The sequence below is a fragment of the Drosophila bipectinata genome, chromosome 2R (assembly GCF_030179905.1).
Source record: "Drosophila bipectinata strain 14024-0381.07 chromosome 2R, DbipHiC1v2, whole genome shotgun sequence".
Lineage (NCBI taxonomy): Eukaryota > Metazoa > Arthropoda > Insecta > Diptera > Drosophilidae > Drosophila > Drosophila bipectinata.
This window is the reverse complement of record NC_091737.1, coordinates 7,784,444-7,804,025: the sequence shown is the minus strand read 5'-3', so window position 1 is coordinate 7,804,025 and position 19,582 is coordinate 7,784,444. Positions and strand designations below refer to the sequence as shown.

At 43.1% G+C, this 19,582-nt stretch overlaps 1 protein-coding gene across 1 annotated transcript; it reads left to right on the top strand.

The window, feature by feature from the left end:
* Positions 1-1,261: 1,261 nt before the first annotated feature.
* 5-HT1B (5-hydroxytryptamine (serotonin) receptor 1B) lies at positions 1,262-12,085 on the top strand. Its single transcript, XM_043210817.2, has 9 exons — positions 1,262-1,804; positions 4,994-5,598; positions 7,139-7,272; positions 7,730-7,839; positions 7,906-8,095; positions 8,173-8,310; positions 9,161-9,511; positions 9,639-10,139; positions 10,729-12,085. The coding sequence occupies exons 2-9, from the start codon at positions 5,250-5,252 to the stop codon at positions 10,825-10,827; spliced, it is 1,872 nt and encodes a 623-aa protein (XP_043066752.2). The 5' UTR covers positions 1,262-1,804; positions 4,994-5,249; the 3' UTR covers positions 10,828-12,085.
* Positions 12,086-19,582: the final 7,497 nt, after the last annotated feature.

Sequence of the window (19,582 nt, the reverse complement as noted above, 5' to 3'; positions counted from 1 at the left end):
GCACTGGAAACTGCTCAACGCTCCCCAACGGAAGAGGGGACACACTCTAAGGTCCTTTTACGTGATGGCAGCTGCCAAGGACATCGCAGCGTTTTCAGTTAAAGTTTCTGGCTCATTAGTATGATGCTTAAAAATATTAAATGTGTGCGACTGGAGGGTCTGGTAAGCGCACAAAGATAGCTCCTTAAGCGCGCATAAAGATAGTTTATACTCAGAGATACTGCCACGTTGCACCCCTTGCGGTGATGCGGTTTCAGCAATCGAGGCGATGCGAATGTTTCAATCACAGCCCACACGTCGTATGCGCAATGCTGACCGAGAAATTGCTGGGCAATTGCAACAATCAATGTTTTATTGTCGGATGGGTGGCTTGGAAACCACAAGTTGAAAGACAATCGATGGGGAAAGCCAGTCAGTAGAAGCGTCGGCGAGGAACAACCGAGCCAAGCAGGCAAATAAATGAAGGCCGTAATTATTGTTGAGGCCAATGCTAGAACTCCGGAACGGGGCCAAAATGTCACGTACTGGCAATAAACCGCTGCTAATTTACGATGCCCCGGACTGGCCAGGGTCCGTGTCTTGGTCTAAGGTCCTGGTCTTAGTCCTGGTGCTGCTCCTTGGTCCTTGGTCCTGGCCAAGTTCTGATCCAGTAACAAAAGACGGCGGAAGTCAAAAGGCAAACGCCTAAGCAGTTTGACCAACTCGAAAAGTTGTTGGCCGGAATACTTCGCATTACGGCCGTTGCATAGAAATGGCCATCAAATTGACGGCCAGTGGCTGTGGTGGCGGGATCTATCGAAAATGCCAATGGCCAAAGGACCAAAGGACCGAGGCCTAATGCGCATTAGCCAGTCGGCCTGGTGGGACGTGCATTAGATATATTAAACCTGTTCCAGGTCCCGATTCTTGAATGCAGCATTGTCCCGCTGTTTGCATCCATTAGCCGCCGAAACCCACTGGGCCAGAACAAAATATTTCCCAAATTCCCCCCAAAAAACCCGTCTAAAGCAAACAATTAGGTTGAAAACTCAACAGGCAGGCGGAAGAGAGTGGCGTTCGAAAAGCGTACTTTTTTGTAGATTCGAGTTCGAAAAGGCTCTCTTAAATTGGCGGTGCTTGGAGACTTGCCACACGGAACCCGTATAAGAGAGCCGATGCAAGGCGCCTGCGTCGCTTTGGGGCAAGTCTACAAGAAAATCAGCTGGTGGCTCGGCGAGTCCACCTACTTGAAACGGCCACATTGAAGCAGTTTGTCAATAGTTACGCTCAAGACGCGACGCGTCTGCCGACCGATTAAAGCCAAATAATTGAGATATTTAAACTCGAGGCGAAGACTGACAGCCGCCGCAGAATCAAGTCGTAGCGCCGAACATTTAAGTGCATCAGCGGCTACTCTCGTGTGTAAATGACCTTTTTTTTGGCTTGAATAATTAATTAATTAACTGACAAAAAAGTGAGAGGATCCCGCATAATTAGACGGCAAACAAGACAAAAAGGCGAGGCTGGAAACAAAATCAAAAAAAGATAAACACAAATCACCCATCGACATCCTCACACACACACTAACCGAGCGGGGGGAGGCTGTCTGTGTATGCGCGAGTGTATGGAGTATTCGTGTGTGTGTGTGTGTGTGTAAGAGGTCCTGAGAAACATCATTATTATCATCGTAATCATCAGCAGGAGCAGCGTCCGACGCCGTTGTCACAGCGCGGCATAAATATTTATGTTGACGAATTTACCTGCGGCAGAGCGTCGCTAATGAAGCGAGAAAAATGAAAATGAAAGGACATAATTATGCTTATGTGTGAGTATAATGAATACGAATTTCATTTCAACCGCCAAGGTCAGGCGGGCTTCAAGCACTTCCCACCGGCAGCTGCACTTTTTTCAGGCTCGTTTTTTTGTTCCGTTTGTTTGTTGCATGCAACCCGCCAGAGAAATGCTTAATGTTTTTTTTATGCTTTTAAAGGGCAGTCGATACACTGTTGAATAATTGAGGTTTATTAAAGGTTTAAATAGGAAATTTTTGTAATACATATAAGATGACTTAAATATCATTTAGAGGCTTTTAGTAGCTTTTAAAAACTATTACTTCTTATAGTGTAGAAGGGAAGGTGGCAGCTCTCTCTTTAAAAGCAATTGCTTTCATTTATTGTATAATGATTTTTTTAATGATTTATTGCCTTTTTAACTGTAATATTTTTTATTCATTATTCTCATTACTTTTCTCAATGTGTAGCCTGCTTTTGTTGCTGACCAGGATGCCTTGCGGCATCGAGTTGTTTGGCTGCCATTGTGCACTCAACTAATGGAAAATTGCATTGCGACTGCCAGCAATCGGTCCGAGTCTTGGAGCAAGTTTTATTGGCTCGCCATGTGGCTGGCAACTTGATTAGTTCGATACCTGGCAGCCCAGGCTCCGTTGGGGCTGTGGCAAGTGCCCCGAATGGGCGAAGGGGCGCCATTGCTGGCACAACCTGTGCGAGTCGTGGCAATTAGGCGACTGCATTAGTGAAAAGTTTCAACGAGCTTCGACCTGAGTGCAAATTGCTGTCGTTCAATTATCTTCATAAACTGGCCCCAACAAGTAAAGACGTTAACTCGGTTATAAATCCTTTTGTACCTAGTATTCCGTATTCTATATTCATGCAGCCGGATCTGAGCCCGGCTAATTGGTATATTGTAGCACTGCGCTCGCCGGGCTAAATGGAATTAGAAAATGGGACTCTGAATCAAAACGAAAAGGCTGCTAAGAGATTACGCTGACACAGCACCAGAACGAGAACCAGAACCAGCACCAGCACCAGCACCAGCAGCAATAGCAACAGCAACAAAGAAAGCAATGCCAACAGCAGACATTCAACAGAACTTTTTGTATATTTATTAGAGTATGAATTATAATTCCAGCAACTGTATGGGTGTGTGTGGCAAGCTGGGAAAGAGTTAAGCCTTCGGGGCAGATTCTGATTCAGATTCATGAAAGCAGGGGCCAAGGGATGGGCGGTTCAGGAGCAACCGCAGACCAGCGCGATTCTCCTCCTTCTTGCCATTTTTTTCGACTATCCCCTAAGGCGAATTTTGTTGCAAACGTTAGCACATTTTTTTTTTCCACTCCACCCACTGCGTGTGGCGTGTGTAATTCATGTACACGGCCTTGGTACATAACGCAAAAAATACATGCATTCATGTGCCACAAACGAAGGCAACAACTCGCTTTTCGTAATTAAAAAGCTGCGAGACATGGCCCAGGGTAGGGACCTTAAGATACCCAGTTGAGTTCTCAAGAAGTGTGTGATTATTCACACAAAACGATTGATTTTCAAAAGGTTCGTTGATCTTGCAGTCACTCTGGGCTGAAATATTCAAGAGTACCGTGCCACAAGGACACGGAAAATGCGGTGGCATCCTTGAACTCCAACGACTTGAAACATTTTTAGTGCCTTTATTAATAGCAGCTTCCACTGGGACGGATGACGATTACCTTGACTATGAAAATATTTCTCACACATGAGCTGCTTGGCTTTGGTTCTAGCCACTCCTGCCTTCCATTTCCGGCGCCTCTCATTAGCATTTCAGGCAAAAGCCAAAACCAAAGGCAACGACGAGAAACTATTCACCGAGGGCCGCCACAGGACTTCCTGCCGTGCCGCCGGCGATGTGGAGCCCTGGGAGCTGCAGGCTGCCGGCAGGATGCATTTCATGTGGCAACCTTCGCGATGCCTCAGACTAGTTAACTGCCTGCACCTGGGGACACCTTGGCAAACACACACAGACAAAGGTCAGGCAGTGTGTCGGGCGCACAAAGGCCAAGTGGCAATACCACTCGCCAGGCGACACCCAGTCACCCCGCCACTAGCCACCCTGGCACTCTGGCACCTTGCCACTTTGCCACTCACAACGCCCTTTGTGAGTGAATTAAGCGAGAATGCAAATGTTCCAGCTTTTCGCTGCTTTATTGTTTCTGCCACTACATTCTCAACCGTAGATGGGCGGAGATCTCAGCTCTGATCGAAATTCCCTCGGCGACTCGTAGGGAAGGCGGCGAGAGTCCTCACGATAACCATACAGCTCAGAGTTTCCAGGATGCGGCAGCATCATCATCCACAGTAGCGAGGAAAGAAAAAGCGCGAGATGCATCTGAAAGCCAAGTGTTGGCAGCCACATTTCGAATGAAACTGAGGAAGCTTAGGTGACTGAGCTTATATAGCGAATAGACGACTTAAATTTTAAACGGAAAAGCAAACAAAGGCGACAGAGAGAAAAGTATTCTGTAATTATAGTATTAAATCAAATAATATCTTTTATATACTATATGATTACTAGAGAAACTACTTTGTAGACAATAGATCTTGAAGAGCTTTGTTGAATGAAACACTTTCTACAATAGTACCGGGTATAACTACATATATTGAATAGTATACATATTTTATTACTCATTTTTATAAATTTTGTTTCTAGGAAAGTCTTAGTTATATTATATTTTAAAATAACTATATATTTTGTTTACTGTTCGGGGACTTTCCTAGCCGAAAATCAGATAAGGTACTGGAGGTCGGTGGGGAGATTAGACCCACAGTGGGCTGGGGGCTCGTAAAAAACTTGTGAAAGAGTTCGCTCGATTGAAATGATTAATTAATTGGGGGATTCGAGGTAAACTGAGCCAGAGCCAGAGCCATAGCCAGATGAGATGACCATCATTTATCACGATGTGAACTTAATTTGAAGCACTTCAGCTTCACTGGAGGGGAATAAAAAGGGAAATTGTGTTATTTTGGGGCGCAACATTATGATACGAGTACTCGTCTAAACGGAGCAAGGCTTTTATTTCTTGTTTGTTTCATGGCACCTACTATACAGATTTTTTTGTGCAGATTTTGTGTTTTTTGCTTTTCTACATTTGCCTCTATGTGCTGAGAGCTGTGTGTGTGTTGTGTGTGTTTTGCCATTCATCTCTGACTCCCCATTGACTCTCGAACCGCCCTGTATTTTGCAGTTTACGTGTTAAGTGCTTGGCAAGCACGATTAAGGCGCTTTATCACCCGCAACAACGGCAGCAACACGAACGGCAGGCACGCCAGCAACAGCAACACCAGAAACGGCAGCAACGGCAACAGCAACAGCTGCGACAGCAACACAAGCAGCAACACCAAATGCTTTAGACTAACACACACACTCTGACACGCCCCAAAAAAAACCGAAAAGCATTTATACACACAATACCATACACACAGACATACAGTACATGCGACATGCTTAAAGCAGCAGCAACATTGTCCACCATGGCTGAGGGAAATGTGAATTTGGATGTGGATGTCGACGTCCCAGCGAGCATTTTGGAAATAGAACTGCCAGCCATTTTGCTCAACGACAGCCTCTTCATCGAGCTGAATGGCAATCTCACCCAGCTGGAGGACACCATCGGCACCAATCTCAGCCAAATCATCTGGAATAGCAGCAGCACCGGCAGCAACATCAACCCCAACAGCAGCATCTTCGATTTGGAAGCCGAGCAGCGGGCGGCCATGGAGTTCTGGCTGCTGGTCAAGATGATCGTCATGGCCGTCGTTCTGGGTCTCATGATACTCGTCACCATCATAGGCAAGTACTTAATCAAAATCAAATCCAAATTTAAATTACACCACTCCCTCTCTGACACAAAAAAAAAAAAAATAATAAAAAAAAAGGGGCGGAGGAAGTGCCAGCGGGTGGGTGCTGAGAACTGGGTACTGGGATAGGCATTAAATTATTCTCAAATTTATGCCGCCGGGATGTATAACCAGGACTGGGGACCGGGGACTGGGGATATGGAAAAAGTTTCCATATCGCCGCCAAACTGAACTGTAAATGAAGTAAAATTTATGATGCAGAAGATTTTTATTGCGCCCTCTTGGAAGATTTTATTGATTTTTGGGCTTACGAAGATGATTTGCTACCGCCGGCTCTAAGCGCTAAAAATGGAAAATTAGAAGTGCGAACTGGGGAGTGTGGCGCTTTGGGTGTCTGCTCCTTAGGGGTGGCTGATTGTTTTGCATGGCTGGATGATGTACGAGGAGTCCTTTGCGCTTAAACGCCGCAAAGGCGGCCAGAAGCAAGCAAAAGTTTCCAAAAATGTTTGCCGCGGCACGTGAAAAGCTATTAAAACCGCGCCAAGGCGTCAAATGCAAATTACGATAAACACACTGCCACACACACACATATCAGACACGATTTTTAGGTCCTACTACACGGGGAGAAATTGAAGAAACGATTTGTAATTGATTTCTGAAGTAAGCACACTAGGCGTATGCGCAATGTTTTTGTTTTTCTTCATAAAAGAAAGTTATTCCTTCAAGTCTTATTAAGCCTAATGGGGTTAAAATAAAAGTCTAAAATCTTTCACAAAGTATAATATTTTTGGTGCAATATCAGTTGGTGTGTGGTACCACACGTCGTATGCGCAACATTTCCCCGGCAAAGACATATGCAAATGCACTTTCTGGCCCCGGCCGAGCGACGACAAAACGTTTTGACAACCCTGTCCTCGCTGTCTCGGCAGCCGCCACTGCTGCGCTGTCCCCAGAGCAGAGACAGCCGAAAATGGGACGGCAGGAGGGTTGGGGAGTGTGGCAGGATGCTAGGATGGAGTGTAGGTGAGTCGAGGTGGCACTGCGGCAATTACAATTTGCCAAGTTGCATGCGCTTAATCAAAGCAAGCAACGACAATGATGATGGCTACGAGCTAGCTGCCAGCCAGTTCTCATTTGCATCCCACAGGGAGACAGAAAAGAAAGGAGAAAGCACCTTTGAGGGTGTGGGTGAGTGTGTGCTTGTAGAGAGTGGAAAGTAAGAGAGTAAGTGTGGGTGGTTGACTGAAAGGCACATGCACGATTGCCTGCAATTAGGCTGGAAAATGAAAACTCCTTTGACACGAAGCCTTTGCCACTGATTGATTTTGCACAACTTCATTCAAAGTTTGCCTTCTCAGTCCAAAAAGGACACTATCACACACACACTCTAACAGCTGCTTAATGGATGCCATTCCTGTTTCCAATTAACTGCCCTCGACAAACCACTTACCGATTCAATGGAAAATTAAATGACCCATCACATAATATAAAATTTGTCAATTTGCATTCATCATGGCTTTCCGTTGTTGCAGGCAACGTCTTTGTAATTGCCGCCATTATCCTGGAGAGGAACTTGCAGAACGTTGCCAATTACTTGGTTGCATCTCTGGCAGTGGCTGATTTATTTGTTGCCTGTCTTGTCATGCCACTTGGCGCCGTCTACGAGGTAAGTTTGTTAGTGTCTTTGCATCACTGAGAGATGGTAATGCTTAAATCAGGATAAGGATGAGTTACAAATCATTTCACATAAAAGCATTCATTCGATTGACAATCAAAGCCTGTTTGGGGGCAAGTGAAACGTGGCTTAAATATTTTGAGCAATAAAGTAGAGTTCGGTATTCAGTGAGCTATAAACACAATTTAAACTTCAACTGGCTGCCTTTTTCTCCGCCTGCTGTTATTGTCCTTGCCGTTGCTCAACTAACTCGATTACCCTAATGGAAACTTGAGCAGGAATGCCGGCAAATGAAATTAGGCGCCAAAGAGTTGACACTTTTGCCGAGGCCGAGCTGCCTCGTTGGGCCGTGCTAATTGTTTCAATTGCATCATCACTGGCAAACAATGTGTTGCTGAAGGTCCTTGGTCCTTTCCGCTGCTCATCGCCCGTGCCAATCCTTTTTCAGATAAGTAATGGCTGGATATTGGGCCCGGAACTGTGTGACATTTGGACGTCTTGCGATGTCCTCTGCTGCACGGCATCCATTCTGCACTTGGTGGCCATTGCGGCGGACAGGTGAGTGCAGTGCCGCCTGATGGCGACAAAAAACAAGGACTTCCTCTACTGCTTCCTTTCTGACAGATACTGGACGGTGACCAACATTGACTACAACAATCTGCGAACTCCGCGGCGCGTCTTCCTCATGATTTTCTGCGTCTGGTTTGCGGCACTGATTGTCTCCCTTGCCCCGCAGTTCGGCTGGAAGGATCCGGATTACATGAAGCGCATCGAGGAGCAGCACTGCATGGTGTCACAGGATGTGGCCTATCAGGTAACCAAGACGGATGCCCCAAGTCCAAGGACTCGGATCTGACTCTTACTCGCTCTCTATTCCTGTTCAATTGACAGATCTTTGCCACCTGTTGTACCTTCTACGTGCCGCTGCTGGTGATTCTGTTCCTGTACTGGAAAATTTATATAATTGCCAGAAAGCGCATTCAGCGGCGAGCCCAGAAGTCCTTCAACGTCACTCTCACCGAGACAGATGTAAGTAAATCAATAAAGTCAAGTGATAAATGCCAAGTGGCCACTTAGGCCCGACCTCCGACTTATCGCTCATACGCCCGGTTGAGCCATTAATGAAATTCCACAAGTATTCTAATATTCTATTCTTCTATTCTCCTATTTCCCTCACTTTCACTTTCACTTCCACATCCCACTTCCATTTCCCAGTGTTTGTATATTTTTTTTTCGGGGGCTCCATCGAGTGGATGTTGATGCTGCTCGAGAAGTGTATTTGCTTGCCTGCCATAATGAGTATGTCATTAACAGAAACAATAATGCGAATGGGTATGGCTATGGCTCTGGGAAGTGGCTATGACTATGGCTATGTGGTTTCTGCCCGTGCCGTTGCCGTTGCTGTAGGGAAGTCCTCGTCCCGGCTGCTCATTAGCATGCCCAAGTGAGCACTCGAAGCGAGCCGCTGCGGCGAAAGCCAAACAAATGCCAGCCGAGATTTATGATCGCCCCGATGTGTGGCCCTGTGTCAGGGGCAGATTGCTGCACTGAAAACAATCGGGTATTAGTTTGACATTAAAAAAGACATTTAGGAATTAAAAAGCATTTTAAAGGTTCCCAAAATAAAGTACAAAACTAAACTAATATGTAAAAAAGAGAAATATTGTTTCTCTCAGTGCTTCCATAGAATAATTAGAGCAATATGCGAAGGTCAGAGTCATTTCCATTTCGCATTTGATTTGTTTTTGTTCCGTTGACAAGACACAAGCCAAATGTGCTCTCCCGAACCGCTTTCATCAAGTTCATAAACAAGCCGTTTCCCATTAACAACTCAGCTAACACCTTTCGGCCACTTTCCGTTTTTTGTATCGACCGACAGTGTGATTCCACAGTGCGGGAGCTGAAGAAGGAGCGGGGCAAGCGGCGGGCCCTGCGGAAGCGCCAGGAGGCGGAGGAACAGCGCGGCATCGGTAAAGACGGAGAGGCCAACGATTCCCAGCTGCAGCGGCGACCTCGGAAAAGGATGCGCATCTGCTTCGGGCGCAACACAAACACGGCCAACATCTGCGCGGGATCGGAGGGGGCGGTGGCCAGGTCGGTGGCCGCCATCGCCGTGGACTTCGCCAGCCTGGCCATCACCCGCGAGGAGACGGAGTTCAGCACCAGCAACTACGACAACAAGAGCCACGCGGGCACCGAACTGACCACCGTGTCCAGCGATGCTGATGATGTAAGTTAAGTCTTTAATTCGGCCAAAAAGTTATCTCTGCCCCCAGACTCAAAGTATTACCTCATTATCATTGTTCGTTTGCCCTTTGTTCTGTGACTAATTAACCCTTGACCCGCCCTCCCATTAGTACCGAACCAGCAACGCGAACGAAATCATCACCCTGTCGCAGCAGGTGGCACATGCCACACAGCACCACCTGATAGCCTCGCATTTGAACGCCATCACGCCACTGGCCCAGTCCATCGCCATGGGCGGTGGCTGCTTGACACCGGCCACGCCCTCCGATGGCGGCGAGAGCGTGGGCGCTGACGGAGGACTCGAGAAGGGCGGCGGGGGAGGTCTGGAGGGCTGTAGTCCTGGCAAGAACGCCGGCGTGGGCATCGGCGGGGTGCTGGCCAGCATCGCCAATCCACATCAGAAACTGGCCAAAAGGCGGCAGCTCCTGGAGGCGAAACGGGAGCGGAAGGCAGCTCAGACCCTGGCCATAATCACCGGCGCCTTCGTCATCTGCTGGCTGCCATTCTTCGTCATGGCTCTGACAATGAGCCTGTGCAAGGAGTGCGAGATCCACACGGCGGTGGCCTCGCTTTTCCTCTGGCTGGGATATTTCAACTCGACCCTGAATCCGGTGGGTAAATCTATAAGCATTTTAATTAATATATCAAATAGTACAGAAAAAAATGATTCAATAATTTTAATTTTTAATCACAATTTTATTTCAAACAAAAGAAATTAAAAAATCATCATTAGCTCATCATAATGCGTAATTTATACGTAAATGAAAACAAAATAACAATGCTAATATAAAGTAGCTAATAAATGCTCAAAATTTGTTTCGTTAAGCTTAACAATAGCACGAAATAATTGTTTTGATAATCGAATATTAATATGTTAATTAATATTATTAGTTATGGGCCAAAAAATATCAATATATTCATAAGGGGTGAGGTATTTAGTCAAGAGTGGTGTTCTTTAGGAGTAGCTAATGCTATCGTCAATCAAAAGATAGGTTTTTTTCTCAAAAGAATTTATTGAATTTTACAAAATAAAAATCCAAAATATCTGCTTAAAATATTTGATAAAATATTATAAATATACATACATTTAAAAAAAACCTCTTGAATATTAACAAGGCTATTTATTTATTGACTTTTCATTTAGTTTAGTTTTCAAATATTTCTGTTTCAGTAACTCATGAATAAAAATATCTTTCACAGGTCATCTATACCATTTTCAATCCAGAATTTCGAAGAGCCTTCAAGAGGATCCTCTTCGGTCGGAAACATGCGGCCCGGGCCCGCAGTGCAAAGATTTGATTTCAACTGAAGGATAACGAGGACCAGTATCTGTAATAGCGGGCCAGGGCTTGAGGATCTGAGGCTGAAGTTATCCGCAACATACTGCTGGAATATGCTACGGAATTGGCAGTGCATTATGAGAGAAACTAGAAAGTAGAGGCGATGTTTTTAGCAGAGACAATCCTAACTAGTTTTAAAAAACTAACTACAACTCCTCACCACACACACGTGCCCCAAAAGACAACCGAAAAGATTAATATCGATGAACCCCAGAGATTTGTAAGCGCTTAAAAATACGGGAATACGGAATTAAATATCTGTTAGCTGATACTCATTAGGGCTAAGTTATGTATGTACGCCATTTATGATTAGATTTCTAAAGTCTTCCCTGTGTCTTAAAGAAAACCACGATAGTACGAGTAGATACCCTAGAGTCCTAAGAGTGTTGGATGAATTGCGATCGGAGATCGATACAAGAAGGCTGGGTCCAAGGAAATTCTTACGCTTTCATCTTCTGTGTTAGTTTCGTTTTTAGTAGCTTAGGCAGCGGAAAATGCTCAATTATTTCAACATAATCTGCATGCGAGTACCAACTAAAAGTTAAAAATTGAAAACAAAAAATAAACAAACAAGTCAATATATTAAAATTTAAACGAATTTACACCGAAACGCAAGAGAACGAGCAAATCCAAATCCAAAATGTTATTTCACGGCTAATTAGGCAAGTTAACCAAACTACGAGTACGTTCAGTAAAATTAGCATAAATTCAAAACGGAAAGTTGAACTTTTGTTGGCAATTTTGGGATCCAGGCTCCACCCTCTGACAGTAACTGCAAACCAGGAAACCGCAACAAAAAGTTTAAGCCATGAAATATGATATCCACACATGCATTCGTTATATATATACATATATGTGTGTCTATTTGGTATATTTATGGTTCAATTTTTGAAAAGTTTTCTTGTAAATAAATGGACTTACAGTTTTAGAAAATAGCAACCACCAAGCAGCAACAACTATAGCAATAACCACTCGAAAAAAAGAACTACTAAACTATACTATAGTGCATATTGGGTATACCGTGTTGGTTATACTCGTGTGCGTCAGGACCTTATGGCTATTAAGTCGAAATGCTGCAGTTGAAATCTAATACGCTTCAGTATGCACATCCATACATACAATGTGTATTTTTGTGTACAAGTGTGTGTCTGTGTTTATGCAACTTCTCGATGTGTACTTGATGTCAAAGTTATTAAAATTGTGTTTTATCAAAAGCATACGCCTGCACTCTATATTTTATTCATGGATGTGGGATGGGAGGATGTGGTGTGGGCCCTGTACTTTCCAGGGGGAGAGTGAGGTTTAGGGGGGCTATTTTGGCCCTCAACTCGAAATTGACAAACTTTTCAGGCCAATGCCGACCAACCAACCGACCGCACGCACGCTCCAATTGTATCTAGCTAAGCAAAATGTCAGCGCAATGAAATGTCAAAGTTCAAGTGCACTCACAACACGCACAAGGTGAAGTGGGCTGGCCGTGTTTTCGGGGCGTGGTCGACAGCAACAGAAAACAACAGAGGCAGAGGAGATGGATTACGCATCGGCATTATCAACGCCGGAACAGGCGAAAGCCGACAAATGGCCCAGAATGAACGGCTGCCTGCAAAAAATCAATACATCATGCAGGATCCGGGTCTATCGGCCGGGGAATTCGTGTAATACATTTGGGCTCTGCCTTCCCAGCCTCTACCCCCGTAAAGACCCCCCTTAAATTCTCCCAAATAGTCTCCGGCTGCAAGTTAGCTTATTAGAAGTACCACTACCTTCCGCAGATGAAAAATCAAATGTTGAGCACACGTTGCGTGTTCAAGAGGCGACAGTGTAGCCTCGAAAGTCTTCGGATTATGGTCTGGCTACAAACCTTGGCTAGAAATCTGTCATTAATAAATATGAACTAAAATCAACTTTGTTTAAAATTTGTTAATTCTTATAAAACAAATAATTCTGTTAAAAAAATAATCCAAATTAAAAGAAGAAGAAAAAAATATATATATATATTCAACATTTTAAATCACTTTCAATTTTGTGTAACCTTTCGCTCTAGTACAAAACAAATATTATTTCAAAATATGTATCGATTTTTAATTACAAACCTTAAACCTTAAGCAAAACCTTAAGCAAAACCATGTATTATAAAATTTAAAAAATTATTGATTTTTTTTAAATTGGTCTTAGTCTCTTCTACTGTTTCTATCTGGAAAAAAATTGCACTCGAACATCCTAGCATCTACTTCTGCTTACGCTTGTTTGTTGGACTTAGTTTTCTAAATTAGGATTTAATTTAAAAATAATTAGACAAATTAATCATAATATATAACAGAACATATTTTTTAATAGTGCACAAAATTCTATATAAAATAAAACATCATACATAAAACATAAGCATCATAAACATCATAATATAATTTAAGTCCCTCATAATCTTTACCAAAATTTTGCACGTTTCAAGTCCACTGTGCAGCCAAACACACTCACACACTCGCAGGCAAAATAATATTTACCAACACTTTTAATTTCCTGTTGGCCTCAAAGGAAATGCCCCTGCGGCCGATTCATAATAAAGGCAGCAAAGAATTACAAAATCGGCTCGCAATGAAGTTGAATTTTCAGCTCGGAGCCAGTTCCATGATAATGAAAAATTAAATAGCAAAAACTTGGCAGTCGGGCGGCCATGCAAATGCAAATAATAATAAAGCCACTCGACAAACTTTTCAATTTTCAATGTAAAAGGACAAATGAAGCGGGAGGGACGAGCCAAAGGACAAGTGTGCCCAAAAGTGTCACATCATCGATATCCATACACATATCCATTCTCGCACACACGCATATGCACTGTGTGGAGGTGCGTGCCTGTGTGCTCGTCCTTTATTAGCCTAGTAGCATTATTAATTTCCTCTCAGGCACACAGCAATGGCAATAGCTGCAGGATAATGCCAATAAAATTCGTTTTATTAAAAAATTCTTTTGCCAAAAAATTCCATAAATCGAATAAATATCGAGTGCCACTCCAGTACAAACGCAAGGGATGAGGCAGTCGACAGAGGACCAGGATCTGTGGCAGGAGCAGTTAATATGCCACATGAGGGGCGGAGTGGGCGAGCAGGACCCTTCCTCCCGGAAAAAAAAAAAAATATCCAGCTCTGTTTGCTTCGGCATCAATTTTTGAAGGCTCCTTGAGCCGCACGGAGCAAACTTTGTGGCAAGCAATTCAAAAGGTATTAAAAGTATTAAAACAGAAATGAGTGTGGACAAAGTATCTATCAGAGGTCCGTATTAGGGATTTGGAGCCTGGGGGAGGAGGTAACTTTTAATTGAATTGCATTGAGAGTGTGCAAATAGCTTGAAATGATTAAGGGCTTAGGGCAAGGTCCTGTGGCCAAGGGGCACACATCTTGGCTCAGACGAAAAAAAACTGGAAAGTGCATTTACCTTATTGATTTTTTTATACAATTAGGACTTTAAAGAAGAGTAGTTTCTATTTTTAAGGAGTTGGGTAAATAATTCATACAACTTTGATTTCTTTCCTTCTAAGACCCACAATCAAAGACCAATTTCTTGATTTATGTAACATCATTACTGTACTGTACCCTAATAGAGCTGCTGAAAGCTACTCCTCTATTCATTAAACAGAGGCCTGCAGGTGAGACAGCTCGTAAGATCGCGTTAGAATGAAGGAAGTAACCAGAATGGACGGAGCAAAATATTTACAGGTGCTGGCCGGAGGCAAACTCATTGCCAAGTTGTTGACACCACCGCGGTTCCGTGGTTAGGCGGTTCGGTGGCTGGCCATTCTATTTCCATTCAATGGCCCAAGTCCCGGACACAAAAGGACGAGAGTCCGAGTACACGGACCAAGCAACTTGGGGACTTGGCTTGGAAAACTTCGAGTTGCAGAGACTTTTTGCAAATTGCGGCCAAGTGCACTTTTCGTTGCCTTCGAATCTGATGCCGCATTGTGGTGGTGCCTGCTCTTTCAAATCCAGACAGTTGACAGAAGCAGTTAGGGGGGGCTCTGGCCAGGCGATTGTGAGGGTTTCTGGCAGCTAATAATACTTTCCTGAAAGGCCAGGTGAGCTCTGCATCTTCCTCGGCTGCAACCCGTCTGCACTAATTACAAAATAATTGAAATAATTACGCAGAACGAGTGCAAGTAAGTTAAAGTTCTCTGTCTAAGGTTTCAGTTAATGAAAGTCAGTGCCCCACCGGGTAGTCTCTCGATATTTCAGCAAATTGTGACGCGAAATATAAAAATAAGCGAGGAAGCTATAGTTTCAAGTAGTTGGTTTCCTTCGAGCAGCTGTCGTGACAGCAGTTGAGAGGAGATCCCAACAACAGCTCACTTAAGCTATTTCAGACAGTGATGGCTGTTTAAAACACATATTTTTTAAGGCTTAAAAATATTTGAACTAATTAACATGGCTGACAAACATTAAAAACTACTTGGTATTAGCACTTATATCTTAAAATTCGGAACACCAATTTATTCGGGCAATCAAAATCTTTCATACCGGATATCCTACTGTATAGAGGCGTGGCCAAAATAAGTTTCAAGTTCGCTATCGTGTCTGTGCAGCTTATTCTTTTGGCCAGCAGCTTTTGGCGCTGACAACTAGCACAAAATGCCAAAAAGGACACGTACGTAACGAACACAAACACGTACGCCGGAGCAGCAGGACTTGGCCCAGAGATAGGGCCGTGCAAGACTTGGCCGGGCTTAAAGTTTCAGCTAGCGAAAGTTGCAACAACGCTGCACAGCCAGCTGAGGCTGATGAGGCAGATGAGGCGAGTGGCAGCCCTCGGCTGAGCACGAACAGCGGAAGAAAAAACTCAAACTTGCTTGGCAAAAGTTTTGCACTTGCATTTGTTGCTATTGTTGTCCTCATCCGAAGGGTGTCCAGGATGGCTGGGGATTGGTTTAGGGTCCTCCCCCAGCAAGGGGGCATCGAGGATGTGCAGCCGGCGTGAAGCTCAACGCCCAGCGGAAGTTGCCGCTCGTCCTGTCGACTGTTGCATTTTGGGAAACTGCTAAAAGTTGCAACTAAGAGTCGCAAGTTGCACAGGAAAAATTTAATTTCTTATCCTTTTTTATTAAAAAATTTAGCTTTTGTCATTAAAGCTGAAAGATATGATGTCTGCCGTAGGCTACTTTAGCTGTATTCTCTACTCCATGAGCTTCATGACAATACTATTTGAAATACCAATAGCTCTTAATTTTTTCCAGTGTATAAGTTAGAAAACGGTGGTACTTGTTGTTGTTACTGTCTCTGTTGCCGCTGGCATTGTTGCTGTCCTTCTTGTTGCCAGTTACAAGTGCCGTTTGCTTAATTTTTATGCACTCGCAAGTGTGCGTGTGTATCTTGTGCGGAGCAGTTATTGCTCTTGTTGGTTTTCTGCATATTTACTAGGATCGTGGGGGATATACCCTTGCATATACATACGCTGTGTTACGGGAGAGAGCGAGGTGAGTGGAAGTGGAAGGACTTGCGTAAACGTGGCTGGGAACCGCCAAGTTTCGCACAGTTGAAGGGTAAACTTTTCGCCCTGCCGGGCTGCCTTGGCGGCCTTGGCTAAGTTCAGGCACTGACATTGTGACTTCCGTGCCAGCCGCCCACAGCCACGATAAATGAACCCGAAATTGAAATTTAATGTGTATGTAGCATCATCATCAGCTGCAACAAAAACAACACCACTCGCAACACATCTGCCTGCTCCACGATTTGCATATGGCAGCCGCTGGGACTTATTGCAATTTACCATCGCGCCGAATTTGATGATGTGGGAATTAACACTTTTATCGAACTGATTTTGCAACGGCTGAACTTTGACTTTTTACATCAGGAGACAGGTTATTGATGATGTATATTTAAAATTATTAAACAAATAATTGAATGGATTTTAATTGTTTTCTTGTTGGAAAATATTATTTTAATATTGCTTCAAGTATTACTTTAGTTTAAGACATCATGACTACCAGTTGGATGTAAAATTCGAGCAGTTTCAATATCGTATTTTAAACTTTAAGCCAATTTAAAACAATAACAAAAATATCAAAAACATGCAAAACGTCTACTTTAATTTCTACTTTTTAAAATGCCAAAATTAAATATGACCCAAGAACATTTAATGGGACGTTTTATTAAATTAAATTAACAGCCTTTCCGAGTAGTACTGTGAATGGAATAATGGAAAAAACTGAGAGATATTTTTAGAATTGGCATAGGTTCCAATTGTTTTTTATAATTTAAGTATCATGCAAAAAAAAATGCAATTGAAGCGGCACATTGCTACTACATTTTTCAAGTGGAAAGAATCCAACGTCCATCCATAAAATAAAAAAACTTTTTATAAATAAGAAATATAAATAACAAAACCTTCAGTTCCAACAATGTATGTATCATGTACCTTTAAATACCATGGAACCATGGTTAGCAAATAATTATTTTGCGACTTTCAAAAAAAAAATCCAGATACAGGATTTAAGTTCCAGCTAAGAGCTTAGAAGAAATAAAATAAATTAAATTTACCGAATTAATTTGTGTGAAATTTGAAAAGATGTGAAATTAATTGTGGTAAAAATGATAAAAACAGAACGAAAATATTTAAATATAAGTTGGTATACTATAGTAATAGGTGTTATAATATATATATAGTTGTAATATAACAAATTTATTGTATTTATTAAATTATCAAAAAATTTAGCAACTGACATTTTTAATGCCATTGTGAACGCAAATAAGATGCCATTTATATTTTAGTTTATTGGTAAACTGAAGAAAGAAAGTAATAAAAAATGTAATAATTTAATTAAATATCAATGATTGTCAATGGTTGTCAATGATAACATTTTTCACAGACCCCATAGAATAAAAAATATAAAAGATGTAATTATTCTCAAAAGTAAAAAAAAATACCCCATCTTTCTACATTCGAAAAAAAAATAAACAAATAAGAAAATATAAAATAATATAGAATTAAGAGAAACGAGTCCCACGGAGCCTAGAATCAGTCTAGGCCATTTGTACTAGCTTTAACTCGCCTTATATAGTATTTTACGACGTGTTAGTGTTGACTAAATTCCACAAATGAAACCAATGATTGTTGCCACAAAAGTAGAGTGGCCAGGTAATAATGTGTTTAATATCGATAAACACACATTTTAATATAATTAGTAATGATCCTGATCAAGAAAATGTATTCGACTGCGTGGCAAACTTTATTGGCGAATTCATTGCGCATTATAATGTCAAAATGTCGCAAATATAACTAATAAAATATGGTTTATGTATTTTTAATATGATTTTATTGTTAAGAGTTAAAAGTTAATTCCATTTTATTGCAATATAATATATGAAATACCAAGAAGTCCCCATTAAAACGAATATTAAAGTTACTATTTTACGAGTAAAATTATGTAAATCAATCATTTGCGAAAAAAAAAGTCCATATTAAATCAAAGCTAATTCCATTATGGCCGAGCCCTGTGAATCTGGGAATGATCTCATTGAGTAAGTAATTGTTTGCGTTAGTGGCCCTTATCGGATGGAACCTTGTTGGTGGACGTCCTGTTGGAGGTCCTTGCATGTTGTTGCCGCCACTGGCACTTGCCACCTCCATCCTACCACGCCTTTTTCGCACCTTTCTGGCTTTACGCGCCGTTTGCGTGTTTGTTACAGTTACCGTTTGTTTTTTGTTTTCGGTTTCGTCTCGATTTTGGTTTCGGCCGCCTTCTTGCCTTTTTTCCCAACTTGCCATTTCCCAAATGAAAGTCTACACGCGGCCGAAGAGAGCTCGTTTGTGGATTAAAGCGCTGATTTTCTGTTAGCCTTTGAAAGTGAAAACGCACGGGACTCTTATACGCCAGCGTCTCTTATACCTCGCGAACATCACGTATACGCAGCGTGGCCGTGTGGAATTGGACCAATCTTATCAGCCCTATTATGGGAAAATGGTTGAAAGGGTGGAGGAAGCAGGGTGGGGTATTGCATTTGCCGGTAACCTCGTGCTGTCACGTACCTTTTGGCAGCGACTGTAACCAGTTTCCCTCATTATTATGAACTCTTTTTCCTACGAACTTCCTCAGCTCGTTTATCTACACCCATTTCGCCCCTCGACACCCTGGAACTGGGTGCCACACCGTGGCAACAAACACTGTGGCAAATAAACAAAACCGAAATAACCGTTGCACTGAAACACTGAACACTTTAAGGCCTTCTGCTCGCACCGGCATCCGGCGAACCTTAATTAGCGGTTATCATATTTCTGGCCCAGTGCAACTTCCATTTAAGGTGCAACTGCCACGGCACTTGTTTTCAGTTTTTATTGGAATTTATGGCGTGCCACGCCAATCGAAATGGAAAGCCAGCTAGCACGCCAACTCCAAATTCAAGCTCTGCACTGGCATTTCCGGCCAGGTCCTGTCCGAAAAGGACCTCGCCCCTATTCCTAAGCCCCTTCCCAGCCAGCTGGGGCCTGGGCGTTGCGTGCCATTTAGCCGCAAGCTGTCATTTTATTGTTAGCCAAATACAAATCAAAGTGCGCTAATAACAGTCAACAGCAGCCACAGGACTCTTCCTTGGCAGTGGGCGTGGCAGCAGGCCACCACGCCTGTGCCACTGTGCCACTTGGCCATGGCATGCAAGGCGAAAGTTGACACCTACCGCCCACTCGAAAGCGGTGGGCGGATCTGGGGCTGCGGCCGACTCGGCCAACTGGAT